General features: G+C 36.5%; 1 protein-coding gene across 1 annotated transcript; it reads right to left on the bottom strand.

Moving 5' to 3' along the window:
- Positions 1–4212: 4212 nt before the first annotated feature.
- LOC149839324 (acyl-CoA-binding domain-containing protein 4-like) lies at positions 4213–15761 on the bottom strand. The gene is made up of 17 exons (XM_090002462.1): positions 15570–15761; positions 15306–15419; positions 14267–14345; positions 13932–14096; positions 13733–13810; positions 13401–13511; positions 13133–13199; positions 12981–13042; positions 12486–12625; positions 12161–12287; positions 11927–12041; positions 7912–8000; positions 7635–7718; positions 6509–6880; positions 5101–5610; positions 4911–4970; positions 4213–4779 (listed from the first exon to the last, which is right to left on the bottom strand). The coding sequence occupies exons 2-17, from the start codon at positions 15341–15343 to the stop codon at positions 4699–4701; spliced, it is 2178 nt and encodes a 725-aa protein (XP_089858588.1). The 5' UTR covers positions 15344–15419; positions 15570–15761; the 3' UTR covers positions 4213–4698.
- Between the last annotated feature and the right edge of the window lie 237 nt (positions 15762–15998).

The following is a 15998-nucleotide window of genomic DNA, read 5'->3' as shown; positions in this document are numbered from 1 at the left end:
GCTGTAGTTCAAACCCCTATGACTGCTAACTGGAAAACAACAAAGACACCTACCTCTCTAAAGCAACAAACGATCGATTGATCGAGTGTACCTCCACCCTCTCCATGGTGGTCATAGATTTGAATAGGTCACTAGGTGTTATTTCAAATTAGACTCATAACTTAATTTCAAGTGCTCTTACCATACGAGCTCTCTAGCCCAAGCTCCACTTTGGAATGCTTTCAAAATACAAGGTCGCTCATTAACCCATTCAAACAGCTCGCAGTATATATCCCATCTTTGGGTAACTTTGATCTCAGCCTCCTTGAGGCTTATGTGATTATGTGCATGTTTATTATTATTTTTTTTTATTAATGCCCAACAAGCACTCATGGGTTCCATTGAACTTGGGACCACTCATGATTCATGTACATGCAACATACCACATACTTGATGCATAATGTTGTAAAATTACAACTTGAGACAACAATGCATAATAGTGCATTTCATAAGTAAAATTTATCTCATTAGGCTCACTGTCCGTGCTACACTTCTCAAGTCATGCAAACCACATTACATTATCATTAAGTATACATTGATTTACATGCTCACATATTGGCATCATACATTATGTCATTCGGTTTAATCATCATGGTCACATATGCATCCATCATATCTCAATATCATGCCTAATGATACATAATGCAAATTCTCATATAAGATGACACATGGTTTCTTAGCATACATGGTTCAACATGATAAACATTTATTAGACATGTGTAAAGCACGTGGCAAATTGATTAAGAATTACCACAAGCATTTAGAAAAATTTGGATTCCTATTTACCTGATTTTGAAAAAATCACCAAAAATCACATAAAGTAGTTTTAACCCATAAAATTTAACTAAAATTTTTCTAACATGTCAAAAACAATTCTCCAAAATCTCAGTCTGAAATTCATGTTCATAAATCCTTGAAAATTATGTAACAGACCCCTATCCAAAAAAAATTATAGGTCAAATTTTGTAACTGCAAAAAAAAAATCTAACTTGGAGAATTTTCTGGGATTTATTGTGTACTCTTTTAACCAAATATTTTTTAAAGAATCTTCTTCTATGTATTGGCTTTCACTCAGATTTTTCACAATTTATTTTGAGTTATTTTAAATAGGTTTCTATAAAACAGTCCTGCAAATAGGATGAAAAATTTGTTCTCTGTTGCAACAGTCATTTTGCCCTTAATACTTACTCAATGAGACTAAATAAGATTCTAAAATCAAGCCTTAGATGTATAAAACATTATAGTATTTTTATTTTTATTTATTGGATTCTTGTTCTAAGATATATAGATTTTCTTCTGAAACTAGTTGTGTAAAAAATGAAAACATCATAACAATGAATTACAATATTCATAATCTATCCAAAAACTAAGATCAAGAAAGCCATAAATACATGATCAACCTTACATTCAGATGTTTAAATACATTTACAATGCAACACAAAAGTTATTAAAACTTTGTTATGCACACAACAATTGAAATAACTACATTCACCATTCTAAATTAACGCTTCTTTCATATTTTTCTTCTAAAACATAAACTTATCCAACAAACAATTTATAAATCAATCAAAGCATGATCATCATAATTTTACAAAGATATTATCATGCTAATTGACATAATTAACATGAACATAACTCACTAACATGTTAATTTCAATCTTTAATCATAAGACATAAAACCCATATCAATTTTGCCTAAATCCCTCAATAAAATAATTTTGCTTGATTTAAATATAGATATAAGACCAAATCAATTTCAGAACCTGTAAATCATGCTTGCAACATATAAACTCATCATTCATATATTAAATATGCTAAAAATAATTGAGATCTAGCACTCAATCATAGATCTAATCCTTCCTAAACTGATTTTTGTTTTAAGGCTTCAAATATTATTTTTTGTCAAACCGATTTTAGAAAAGCAAATAGGGTGACATTGATTCACCAAAACTGATTCAAAAGGACAAAACCAAGTTCATTTTTTATTGTTCCAAGGTTTGATCCACCCTTGGTTCAGATCTTGGAATAACCCCTAAGCATATCTCTTGCGTTTAGATCGACCCACGCCTACGTGTTTGATGCACCTACCTCATAAATCGTCCCATTAAAATGCCAGTCTTCGTTCTGTAGCTTTATAGTCGAAGGCAATACCTCCAACCTTGGTTGCAACCCTAATGGTTTCTCACAACCAAGGAAGAAGGAAAAGAGGAAAAAGATAAAGGAGAGAGAGGGGGGGGGAGGCCCCCTCTTGTTTCCTCTTTCCTTTTGTTTTCAAAAACCCAATTTTCCTAATTCAACTTTCTAAAAAACTTGATTTTTTTTTCTTTCTTTGTTTTTTTCTTCTTCTTTTTTTTTTCCAACACATGCCAAAGAGAGATAAAGGAGGTTGACCCTCTCCTTTTTAAATAGGTGGGTCCCACTAGTATTAATTTTAATTTCTTATTTAGATTTTCCCCTATTGAATCCCGAATCCAATTTGGATCTCACTGCTATTTGGATCAATCAAAATTCATAACCACTTCTAGAATGGATTTTGGATATCCCAGATCCAATAGCCAATTGGATTTTAGATCTCTCTGAGATCCAAATCCAAATACTAGATCAAATTCATTTATTTAGGTCAAAAATCCATTTTTATTAATATGGCATTCAAATATATATTAACTGAAATTCAAGCTAAATAAATCCCAGTTAACTAACTCAATTTTGAATTCACTTAATCAGAACTAAGATTCTAAAATTGAGCAAAACTTTGTCTTTATTTCTATAATTGCCAAAAATTTATGGGTATTACACACTCGGCTTGTCCTTGAGTGACTCGTGACTGGGATGGGTCATGTTAAATTTATATTTTATATAAAATATGTAAATATATGTATATACTATCTATATTTTTTAGTATTTTACCAATATATTATATATAATATGCATTGTATGATATTTTTTATAATATATTTAATGTATACTTTTATTAATTCAGTATAACCATATTTTTATATATAATATTTATATTATATTTTATATAATTATATATAAAATAAATTTTATATGTATATATATGCATGACTCGGCTGACTCATCCATGGCTCGACCGAGTCAGCCCATGACTCAGCTGAGTTTTGTAAAAAATGAGTTAAACCTATTTTTTGACCCAGTGACTGAGCCATCCAGGCCGAGTCAACTAAGTCACCAGCTAGTTTTTAAACTATGATGTAAACTGTATCCATTACTACCTAAGGAATTAGTACAAGCTGACCTGAGCCTAGCACCTACTTTTTAGGTTTGGCTTGCCAAACCTATTTTACGAGTTTGTACGAGCTATTTGATTCTTTTTTACGAGTTTGTATGAGCTTTTTGTACACCATTGCCGAAAACCATTAGATTAATAACATTAAAATCTTCAAACAAGACCATCTTAGATTCTTTTATCAGATTCTATATGCCATCAAACAATTTCTAGACCTCAAAAAATGACCACCAAAATGCTTAAACATCTAGGGAAAAGTATCGGCTTTGACAACCATTAACCAATACGCAAGAAGTAAATATAAGAAAGTTTCCTGAAAATGTACCATACATTGAAATTTAATAGAGCCAAGCTAGATGCATATGTCATCACATAAGGGAGAAAGATGGAGTAGGAGCTTAACTATGGCAGAAAAAATGGAGCACCTAACAACCCATCTTGTTGATATTAATAAGTGCAATGGCCAATTGTATTGTTGGTTAGAGTGAGCATCAAGACATCTGAAGACCCCAAATATAACAAGTTCATTTCTCCCATGGATCAAACCTCTGAAACGCCCACCATCACGAAGCAGAAACAAGATCTCTCTGTCTTGGCAGCAGAGATGTCAATGAACTGGATTTTATCTGATATCTGTTCGACTCTGTTAAGCTGCATTTGGTAAGCCAAAACAGTATCTGTATATAACAGTTTTTATTTTTTGCTACCGAACCCAAGATATATTCGAATTTGATGGATATCTGAATCTGTTTACATGTAAAAAAACATATCTGATATGATCATCATCCCTATCTGAATCCGAATTTGAAGCAATAATCCATTTAGCCAACATCCAATCAGTCGAATATGTTATTTGGCTACATCTGATCCAAATCCACAGTTTACATCCCCACTTGGCAGCCATTAACGAATTAGCATAGAAGAAATATTGCAAAAGTTTCTCAGCAACTAACCATAGATTATAATGTCATAGTAAAAAGCCAGCAACATGTGTACATGACTACATAATGGATGTTGAAACCAACAAATGCAACGGCCACCAACATGAAAGAGAACAGGCAAAATACATGAACGCTTATTTACAGTAGGAAAACGTTTGTCTACACAGCCATATTGAGAAAATGCTGCAACCTACAAATTTACTGTACCCTTTCTAAAGAGTGACACCCTAATCTTCCTTTTATTAACAACCCTTCTGCCATCGCCATTGCACACATGGAGGAACAAAGTGTTTGAATGGACTCTTGTACACTTTTTGGAGCCAACTTACTCTTTACAGTGTCCTCACTGTCAAAACAAAGAAAACAAAAGGAATGCCATCATACACTGATCCTAATCAAGAACGTTTCCCCAGCCCCCAACTACACGTTCAGTGCACCAAAGTCTGCTATGAGGCGAATATTCTAGCGGCGCTATACATTGAATGGTTTCCTTGGAGTAGGCGCCCTGTTCTCGAACGATTGCAACCTTTGTTTGAGATGGAAGACTTCAACCTGCACAGATGAACACAAAACAGAATCACTAAACTCAAACAAGACAACCTATTATGGAATGACAAGCAGCAAAGTATCAGTTCCCATCCCCTCATAAGTCATATACAGTCATTCATACTATAAAAATTTACCTGAAGCTGGAATGCTCTTGCTCTTTCACCAGCCAATACCCCTCTCGTCGAATGCAGCTCCTACAGTTAAAGAACGATATACAATAAATTATTTGCCAAATAGTATAAGAAAAGAAAGGTGATAGTGGAATCAGCGAGTAACATAGTTGTGTAAACACTAAAGACATGGTCATTGTGTGATTACTCTCACCTTCTGGGTGTCGTCTAGAACTGCTTTGAGGAATGCAACATCATGCTCAAGACGCACATTGTCAGAGTGGACAATGTTTGATAAGCTGTTGGCCTCTTCTTGTGCTAGTTCTGCAGATGCCAACTTTTCCTTAAGCAGCTCTATCTCCTTCACAGAATCTGCCAGCTTTTTCTCCATCTCCTGCCTACTCTTAACTACAGCAGACAGGTATTTCTCCATCGCTTCTCTGCTTGCCAATGCTGCTGAAAGTTGCCCCTCCAAAGAACTGTTCTTCCTCAGTGTTGCCACTAATTTTGCTTCATAAAGTTGACATACATTTGCAGCACTGTCGGTTTTCCCATCAATTTCTTGCAGCCATATATCGTCATCGTCTGATGATGCATTTAAATTTACTTGCTTCTGATAATCTCTTGTATTATCAGAGTAAAAAATGAATGGTGAATCAGGTTCAGCATTCGGCACATTTTTAGCACTTGCCATTTGAACCATAGAATCTAAAGGCTTTGTTTTCTGCCAAACCATACAAAATTGTAAGATATCTAATGTTAAACAAGTTGGGAAGCAAACATGAATTTTCTTTTTCTTTTTCTTTTTTTCGGTAAGAATGCATGTACTTACACATATATATTACATGGACTCCCTCAAGCTCATAGACCAAGATTGTCAGATTGTGGTTAAAGTTAAACCAATCCCAATATAAATACGGTCCAGCATTTACGTCGACGCGACGCAACGCGGGTGCGGCACCTGGTGTGGTCAACCCGACCCTGGGCGCGGTCAACGCACCCAGGGTCATTTTGGTCCATTTTTGGCTTTTTTTTATTTTGCCCTATGAAATGGGGTGTGGGACCCGCGCCGGGGGGAACCCCTGGACCCCCTTCTATATATATATATATATAGAATTTAATTTTTGCCGCACCCCCGCACCCAAGGTTTTTGAAAGTGCCGCACCTGCACCCGCACCCATGTGACATAGTTTGTAAAGTATGGGAGTCAAATGGAATATTCCTCCCTATTACATAGAAGTGTTTGCATATCTGTGTCCACATGCACATGTGCACCTGGGCAAGAGAGAGAGAGAGAGATGACATGGTCATGCTTATCCAAGATTAGGAGGGTGCCATCCTACTGTTCCAAAGATCTAGCAGCTTAAAAAAAATGAAGAGCTTATCACTCTTAATTCTTGGGTTCGAGCCCGGTGAGATAAGATTTTTTATCAAGCCCACACCCTAAAGCTGAAATATAGCAGTTCTTGCAACAGTTTGGCCCACTGGTTTTCTTTGAAATATCTCTTTTTGAAGATTCATAGGGTTTCATGCATCCCAGGAGCTTGTTTCCTTTATTAGTTTACATCAAAGACTTGTCCCGACTCCCAATCATGATTTGAAGGCAAAATTTAGAGTCATACCTGCGAGGGAGCATTGCTTGGTAATAAATGATCTTCGCGCTCCCTATTTCTGTCTTCTTCAAGATCTTTCTGCATTTTCATTTGCAAGCTGCATTCTTCCTTATGGTGAAATTGCTTGCGGAGAGAGATATTCCCAGATGCAGGGGTCTGATCTATAGAAGACTCTGAAAGAGATTTCCTACTGGAACCATTTTGCTCCAATGCAGACTTTAAGTTCTGCTTTGCAATACTGTCAATTGGACATGAGGGAGTTACATTATTACCAAACTCTACATTAGTCTTTGAGCAATTATCAACCGGCAGCGAGCTCCTTTCTGGTGCTGAACTCTGACACGTTGACTGCAAGCTCTGCTCTACCATAAGTATTTCAACCTGTAATAATCATATCAAGGCTTAAGCATCACATATTATGCTACCAGCTATGTCACAGGGACACACCTTTTTGGGGAAGTGTCCCTGATGAGACAAGTAGACACGCTGACATGGACACTAACACATACGGCATCATTTTAATTTTTCAATAATATTTTTTATATTTTTCAATAAAACATGCATTTTTATTGTTAAATTATCAAAAATAGTTTTATTGATAAAAATTGAAAAATTTGTGTCCTTGCGTCCTATTTTCTGAAAAAAAATTGAACTTGTGAGTCGAACTTGCATCACATGTCTGCGAATCTTTGTGACATAGGTTACCAATAGAGGTAGGGGGGCTGAATTGATGAGGCCAGCACCTCACCCAGGTCATCTACACACAAAACATGCTGTGCCTCAGAGCATAAAAACATCTTAAAAATAAAAAAGGACAGAAAGCAAAATCCATCAAGCAATAAAAATGAACATCTAAGCAAGAAAGCCAAGTGCAAGATCTTAGGCCCTCATGTAGCCTAACTTGTTCTGAGATAGGAATGACAACAAACCCTATGAAGCAAATCATATAGGTAGTTGAATTTCATAACCTTGAGAATGAGGACCATATCTGAACTAGCACATTTTGATGTAAGACAAATGATGTAAGAACTAAAAGATGGTATGTTAGTGTGTGTGTGTGTGTGTGTGTGTGTGTGTGTGTGTGTGTGTGAGAGAGAGAGAGAGAGAGAGAGAGAGAGAGATTTCTTCATATTACCTGATTAGATGGCTCCTTCTTGTTCCCTCCAAAAGCAACAAGGAAACCCTTTTCTTTGTGTTGGATAAGTACCACACTGAATCCCTGTACATCAACAGATTTTTTTTGCAATTTTATTTGAAAGTAGAATTTATATGTTTATCATAAATAACAAACCTCACTTCAAAACTACCACAAAAGGGCAACCTAAGACAGCATTCACTTGATGCAATTTGCATTACAAATTGAAGAAAAAGGACATGAAGTTCTTATCTAAAGAAGTTTCTAGCCCACTCACTTTGTTAGTCGTCATGGAGGAGGATGGTGGGGTTGCAGCTACAGACCACTCAACCTTCAGAACATCAAAGACCAAAGTCTCTGCATATCCTGCATTTATGTCTGAGGAATTAAATTGAATATTCAATGAATATAAGAGTTGCATACTGTCATATGGATTCAGCCTTTTTATGAAGTTTCCGGTATGACTTGTATATAAAGGGATACAAAACGGCAGTCAAAATGGAGTATCTGTGCAACATAGGTTGCAGACAGGAGGTCTTGAACTATGGCAAAACAAGCTTTCGTGAACCTTGTTTATCTCCCTTCTCATCTGATTTATTTGTTACATACCAAATACATGCCAACCTCAGAATTAAAACTTGTCTTCCCGGTTTTTCTAGACTACTTTATCTTTTAGCTTGAGGACAGTGTTTTCCACCTGGGTATTTCACATTCAGTTCAGTTACATGAGAAACATTGTGGATACTATTTGCCATTTACAAATGTTTTTTTTTTCTTTGTGGTAGTTTTTTACTGCATCTTTTCTTCAGGTTCTGCTCATATATACAAGTCCAAAAAAAGCAACTTGCCGTCTTCTACTGTAATTTTTCCTTTACAATTTTAGATCAAACGTGATGGATGGATGAAAAGATCCCAAAACTTCAGCAAGAATACTTATGACTTCCATTTATAAATTGCACCAAAGATTTTCATGGCTCCAAAGGAAGGTAACTTTTCTTTTAACCTCAGGGCTCACAAATATGTACAAGAGGTTTCTGAAAAAATCAAGAACTTCTAGGGGCAATACAAGTTTTAAAATATGAAAAATTTCCGAAGCAGGTGAAATTGTGAAGTTGGGAAACTGATAAGAAAAAGCAAAAGTCAAGGAGAATCATTTGGCTTTTTCTCCCAAGGGCATAACTTTGCAATCATCTTCACATCCTGAAGGATGTATATCTTGCTTTCAAAGATTTTGTGGTGGTTGTATAACTTCACAATACTCTTTTCAAATTCTATCATTTGGGGGCAAAAAGACCTACAAAAGATTAATGAATGGCTTAATATTAAGGGTGCATTGCTCATGAGGTCAAGAGATAATCAAGGAATATAAAAGATTTGTTTGGAACATCATTTGCACCTTGTACAATGAGATTGATGTGCCATGTTAAAGTTTTACCAGGTAAGCTTTATTATCATTGTCACTGTTCCCTAGACATGAGTAATTAGAATTTTCAACATATTAGTGAAACGGGGTTTTTCTCTTCCACACAGATGCTTTTCCTGTTGAGTTACCTTGAGGATTTGAGTAAATTAATCGACTATTTCTGAAGGTCCCTACAGGGCTTCAATTAAACAAAATTCATTTCACATTCAGTCAAAACAATGATGCGTCCTCAAAGTTGGAAATGATTCAAACAGAACTTATGCTGAACATTGATGGCTTGGTCTTAGACTCGAGGCACCTGGTGCTCAACAACCTTTCTGTCTCAAAAGCATGTGATTTCTTGCTCATCTTTTCAACATTATTCCCAAAATCTACCTTATCCACATGAACATTTTCAGAACATAACAAAAATCTCCTCTAGAATTAAAATATTTAGAAGACCTATTTAGCATCAGGGGAAATATGCCACCAATAAATACAAACAGCAGGAATCTCAAGAACACAAATGACCTAGATATAATACGTTCTCCAGGATAAAACCAGGCTACATTTCTTCATGCTTCCAACTGACTCTTTGAGCACTAAATATTGGATCTGAAGCTAACTAAACAAACTAAAAAATAAGGTTGTAAAGCGGAAGAACTGATGAGTCACAGATGTATTGCCACAAATCACCAATCTTCAGGCTTTGAAACAAGGTCCAAAATAGGTAAATCCAATAAAATTGTTTGTACAAATAGGTTCTGTAGATCTAGAAGAGAAGAGCAGGCTATAAGACATAAGACATGGAGATCCACAAAGTTATGGCTCATGGAAACTGCATTAAGGACATAATGTATGATCCTGCTACCAAGTTGTCTTTGTGAACAAAATCACAACGTAAACATCTTTTCGCACCCAATAATTCTTGGAGCATTTCCACCATCCCATCTCTTATTAAGGACATAATGTATGATCCTGCTATCAAGTTGTCTTTGTGAACAAAATCACAATGTAAACATCTTTTCGCACCCAATAATTCTTGGAGCATTTCCACCATCCCACCCTTTCTTTTTTTTTTGATTATTTACTTATTTAGTGATGGCATCCACTAGGATAAATTTGAAAGCAAAGAGTATTGAAACAATGGCTTTATGCATCCTAGCTACCAGATAGAGATCTTTCTCATCTGGCTAAATATATCAATACAGCATCAGAAGTTAACCTAATCAAAATCCACTTTGGCTCAATTAGCACCACAGTTTCAGATTTTTCTGACAAAAGGTATAATATCTTACGCACCTACTAGCAAACCTATTCTCCTCATAACTCACACCAAATCGTACAAATGCAAGGATAGAAATCGAAATCCATATTTGTGCTGGCCAACCAAAGGAGGCAAAATACCTAACTCAAGGATTCATGCAAAAATTTTCCTAGCATTGGAGTACTTTCAATAGCCACCCAAATGGGAAAGCCTCACTGATATCATTCTCTGATATCTGACATGCATTTTCACTTGGGATTAGAACTGGAATCCCATTTAGCCACTAAAGCTCTTAGTTTTCTTCTCTATTCCACAATTATGATAATTTTGCACCTTCACCTAAACATAGTTTATCAACCAAGAAGTGCGACATTTTGATCACAATAAAGGCATCATATCTAAACGGAACTTCCATTGAGTTGTCAAAATATATCCATCTATATGTAAGAAGACGAGAAGAAGAAACACAAGATTCAAAAATTTTCCTTCCATACCATGGTCAAGAAACTCACATCTGCTAAACATTTTCAAAGTCCCATAGTCCAAGGAAAATGAACAGAGAGACAAGATACTCTGTGTTGAAGGCCCTGGATCTCTTAAAGTATGACAGGAAAGCAACAGTATTCCAAAATCACCTTGGCACCACAGTGACCAAAGAGCCCACACTATGTTAACCTTGGAAGTTGAATTAGCTTGTTTAAGGAGAGGAAAGAATGGAACAGGTGGAGAGTTTAGAAACCTCTGTTACCTCATGGTAGAGATTTGTCTTTTCCTAAACTTAAGGAAAATCCGAGAGAGAGAGAGAGAGAGCACAAAATTCCCCCTGGAAGAGATGTTTGTTAGTTCTCTGTTTTAGACTCTCCTATTGCCTCCATTGCCCAAACCCCTCGAATTATCTCCAACCACTTTCTCTCTAAATAGGGACGCAATGGGTTGGATGCAATCCAACACCCCACCCAAATCCAAACCTATTTAGTCGGATTTGGTAGTCAAAGTCGAACCTGATTAATAGTCGGATCTGTATTCAGTATTGGGTTTTGTATCCAAATCTAAGACTGAACACGACTAAAATCCAAATCCAAATATGTAAAAATTTTGAACTTTAAGATAGTGGGATCTGGATTCGGTTTTATCTGATCTCATCTGACTCTGAATCCTATTGGGTCAGGTCTGAATAAGTCGATGTCCGTAATTCCTAGATCCATCCCGAGTCCGACCTGGTTATCCAGGTCTCTAAAGAAGCCTTAAAGGAACAGGATGAAAAACATTAACTATGTTTACTCATAAATTCCTGAAGTAATGTACCACTTAATATGGAAGAGCACGCACTAACTAGAACAAAAATCATAGATACTGAAAAGTAGAAGTGCCTTCTTCCACCAACCAGAATAACGTACTTGTCAATCCATTTCCATGAAAGAATATGTAAATTATGGGCAAGTCAGTAAATCAACTAGATCATGCAACAGGCTTGTATTATATGGCAAATCAGCAGTGTCAAAATCACTTGCTTATTAAGCCAAAAGAGGTGGTGTTCAAGACAGTAGCACTTTTAATGGCGAAGATGTATAAATCTAAAGCAGTGTGCTGTATTTTCCAACTAGAAAAATCACCTATACATACGTTTTTTCCTGCTTCCACCTCCTGTTATGTACCATTTAGTGCCACATAAAACACCACAGCATCCTGCTCTTGGAGATGGGTGGAAACCTCGATTCTTAAGTCTTGACCACACCATCTGGGGAAAGAAAGAGTAAAGATAAAGAAGAAAAACATAGAAAGACTGACATTCATGAGATGTATTGGAAAACAAAGACAACATCATAAGTTGAGGTCCATAGATAAATGATTACATACTGCCTCAAAATCAAGTGAATATAGGTCATTGAGAATCCTGGACTTTGCTGCACCTCCAAATATGATAAGCATTCTATCATCATAAAGAGCAGCAACATGGTTTGATCTGGGGGATGGCCCTGTTCCACTGTGCAAAATCTTTGTGAAATTAGTGTAATCAGTTGGGCAGCCATAGAATAATGCATTTCTTGATGTTCTTTGATGAATATCACTGATACGAATGCATGTTGGCCCATCAACCCGGGGCACAAGATTTTTCAATGACGTGGTTTGGGGAAAATAAAGTACAACAATGACCACATGCTGCATCGAGAGCTCTACTCACGTATAATGAAGAGGAAGCCACATAAGAGATTTCAGATCAAACATATGAAGATCATTTAGTTTCCTTCCTTTGACATCTTCACCACCAAAAAGGATCAAAACAGAACCTGATCTGGTCACAGAGTGTCCACTACGGGCTACCTGTAACTCTAGAAAATAAAGCTTAGAATCTACAATTTTTCATACAGGAAATAATTAAAAAATATAATTCACGAATCGCGACTGAGCAATTCACAGAGCCAATTGATGAAATTGGCTATGAGAAAACTTCTAAAGATTGTGAATCCATTACTAGCATCCTCATCCTCATCATACATGAAAACCAAAATCATTTGCAACACTTTACATAGGATACCATTTACAAAGAGAAGAGGATGCATGTATTCCACATACCACAATAATCAATAATAGCAGTGGAGGACAAAAGTGTCATCCGGTGAACTATTTCTGAATACATCCCACATAAAATATTCTAATGCCAAGTCTGAGGGAGTACCGGGATATCGCCTTTTGCTTCAACAGGTGACCAGCATTCTGTCTCTATATCAAAAGCCCAAACTGACATAAATGAAATCTGAGTCTCAGTCAAATGTTCAGCATCTAGAAAGATCAAAATCAGCCCAAGAAATAAAGAGCTTATGCTTCAACCTGAAACTCTCTCACATGTTGGGTTGCTCTTTCCTCCTATCAGGAGTATCTTTTTCCCCCATGAAACCTGCTCAACATAAAATATGTAAAAATGAAAGATATTCAAATTCAATTCCTTCAGGAAATATGTGTTAATTACATCTTGCCTCATCACAATTTGATTGCAAGTAATTGGACACAAATATGATGATGACTTGAAATTGTGGTCTCATACTAACATAGAAACAAGATAAGGCAAATCCAATTTTGGAATTGTAAAAGAACTAACCAGGCAATGCCCTTTGCATGGAGGAACCTTGGAGGGCAGACTGGATGGTGAAAAGTAAGCTTTTGGAGCAGCCTTTGTTGTTGACCAGGTGAGTTTGTTGAAGTCCAAAATCTGAACAAGAGAGAAGCAAAGATTTTGAAATCAAATCATCAGAGAATATCAATGTAGGTAAAAGCTATGTAGCAAAAAGTCATCAAACAAAATGATCTTTGTCGGGCAAAATAAGAACAATAAAACGACAGTCCTTCGCATGCAAGATAAGATATGTTATCACATAAACACCCTCCTTGCTATTTTAAACCGTATGTTGCTAAAAAGGAATTGCACATTACCTGAACATCATCTAATAATCCATCGCCTGAATCACCGCCAACCACCACCATCTTACTTCCGATAACTGTTGCTGCATGCTATTCAAAAGAGAAGTTTCATCATCCACTCTTAAAATCCAAATGTGAATGCATGTCATTGATTTGGTGAAAGTATAGAGTTGACAAATAAAATTTATGATAGTGAATAATAATCTCTTACACTAAAGCGAGGCGCAGGATTTTCCCCACTGGTAGGCAGCTCCGTCCAGTTTTTGGAGGTGCCAGAAGTGAAGTTACTAATATCAAATTCTGGTAAAAATAGGGTGTCAAATCCGCTGGAGTTCGACTCTGTTGAGTGGATGTTCGTTGATATAACATTTTCACCCTACATTAACGAGGAAATCCAAATAAGGCTTTCTTCAAATGTTTGCATTGTGTGCACAAATGCTAACACAAATTCATATTTGCTTATATTTTCTATTTATATATCTCCTTGCTTTTGTCTACTAATAGAGGTACAAGCATATAACTACCCATGAACATGGAAAGACTTACATTGGAATGGCTGAGGCGTTTAGGATGCCGCACAGGGCTCCTAACTCCCTGAGTAGAATCTCCAAGCTGTACTTTCAATCTGATACAAGACAAAGACAATATTGAGTGAGGACCATATGATAACTGAGCAGAATTTAATCCCAGAAAGAGCAACAGATAGACACCATAAGATTGTTTTGTTGGAGAAAAAACGCACTATGAAAGCTGGCGTAAGGATCCATACTTCTGAATAGACACATATGATGATACGGCATCTACTTGAAAGAAAATAAATGGACACGAGCAATGTGTGGTTGGCGGGGGAAAGGTGGGGGTTGGAGGTGTACTGGCATATGATGTGAAGGTAAGAGGTTACCATCTCTAAGCATTTACCCAATGCAAGAATGTAAAAGCAGTATAGTATCAGTAAGTAATTTTAACTATCAATATAACGAAACTAGGTTGAGTTTATCAAGATTAGAGTCAATGAACTTAGACCTTTAGGGGCATTATTCAATTCACATAAGCAACTGATCTTAAATATGGCTTAATGTTCACACTTCAAGGAATTGCAAAATGCAAACTCTGGATAGCTTTTTTTCTTCCCTTTCTCTTTGTCTATGCTCATGTGTTTTTTTTTTCACAATGAGTTAGCCCTCAATTGCACTTTCAATAAAATGCATTGGTGCAAGTTCCTTCCCCTCACTTGCCTACACTTTCTCCATACATAACTAACAAAAAAAAAAAATGATGCTTCATTTATCCTTACACAAGAAGAGAATACCAAACCTAAAAAGAGGGTCTCAACAAAGAGCCATAATGCACATTACAACCAGGAACAAAGAACACTCCTTCCCCACACTAAAACTCTTATGACCCAATTCCAAAATTCCCCATCTGCATTTGATGGGTCACTCTTCATCACACTAACATTATTGAAAAGCAAAAAGAAACACCAACGTTACCCAAAACAGAGAAAAGCCAAACAGACTTGACAATGATACCATTTAAAACAACCATACTTATCAAACTAACAAAACACTAGAAATCAAACGTTTACCTTCCTAAACGTATCCGCCTCCTTGAAAACCCAAACATTTCCTCTGTCTACACCAACTTCTCCTTCAACAAAGCTACCATTCAACCTCCACCAAAGGCACCAACCCCCCTCGTTCTATAAAAGGAAAAACCCATCTCAGGGAACCCCCAAAAAACTAAGAAAACCAGAGAAATGAGCAATTTTGGTGAAGCAGAAGATCACTGAAAGAAGGGATTTTGAAACCGAAGCTGAAGACAATCACTGAAGTAGTGATAAAAACCTTACCTATGTACACCATTGTCTCCAAATGGCAAAAAAAAAGAGAAAGAATAGTGAGATTTGCTCTTGTTGGTGAAGAGAGATGTTGGTAATTGTGCCACAGAAAGGTGAAGAAATAAAGGAGGGCCAGAGAGCAAGAAGAGCACCACCTTCCCCCACTCTTTCAACTAACAACGAGGTACAGACCTACTTACTGTCAGAGTCCAAGTGAAAAGATAAGTGAGAGAAAAAAGACATTTTTTTGACAGAAATGATCCTAACAGTGAAAAGGATGTGTCTAACTTTTTCTAGTACCATAAATACTAGAATGCCCTTTAAGGATCTTTGTCTTGGTCAAGTCAGTTGTTTAGTCAAAGTACAGGAATTTGGCTAGGTTGGCTCAATCCACTTCACTTTGGGGAACTCAGGAGTTGGTGTATGATCTATCCGAAATCA

The sequence above is a fragment of the Nuphar pumila genome, chromosome 4, assembly GCF_984573655.1.
Source record: "Nuphar pumila chromosome 4, dmNupPumi1.hap1.1, whole genome shotgun sequence".
Classification (NCBI taxonomy): Eukaryota; Viridiplantae; Streptophyta; class Magnoliopsida; order Nymphaeales; family Nymphaeaceae; genus Nuphar; species Nuphar pumila.
This window is presented reverse-complemented; position numbering and strand designations above follow the sequence as displayed.

Excerpts from the sequence above, each read along its gene's own strand:
- LOC149839324 (XM_090002462.1), bottom strand. The coding sequence starts at position 15,343 with ATGTTTGGGTTTTCAAGGAGGCGGATACGTTTAGGAAG. Across the intron at positions 6,881-7,634 it reads AGAAGGAGCCATCTAATCAG|GTTGAAATACTTATGGTAGA; the intron begins GTAATATGAAGA and ends TGATTATTACAG. Across the intron at positions 4,971-5,100 it reads TTCTAGACGACACCCAGAAG|GAGCTGCATTCGACGAGAGG; the intron begins GTGAGAGTAATC and ends CTTTAACTGTAG.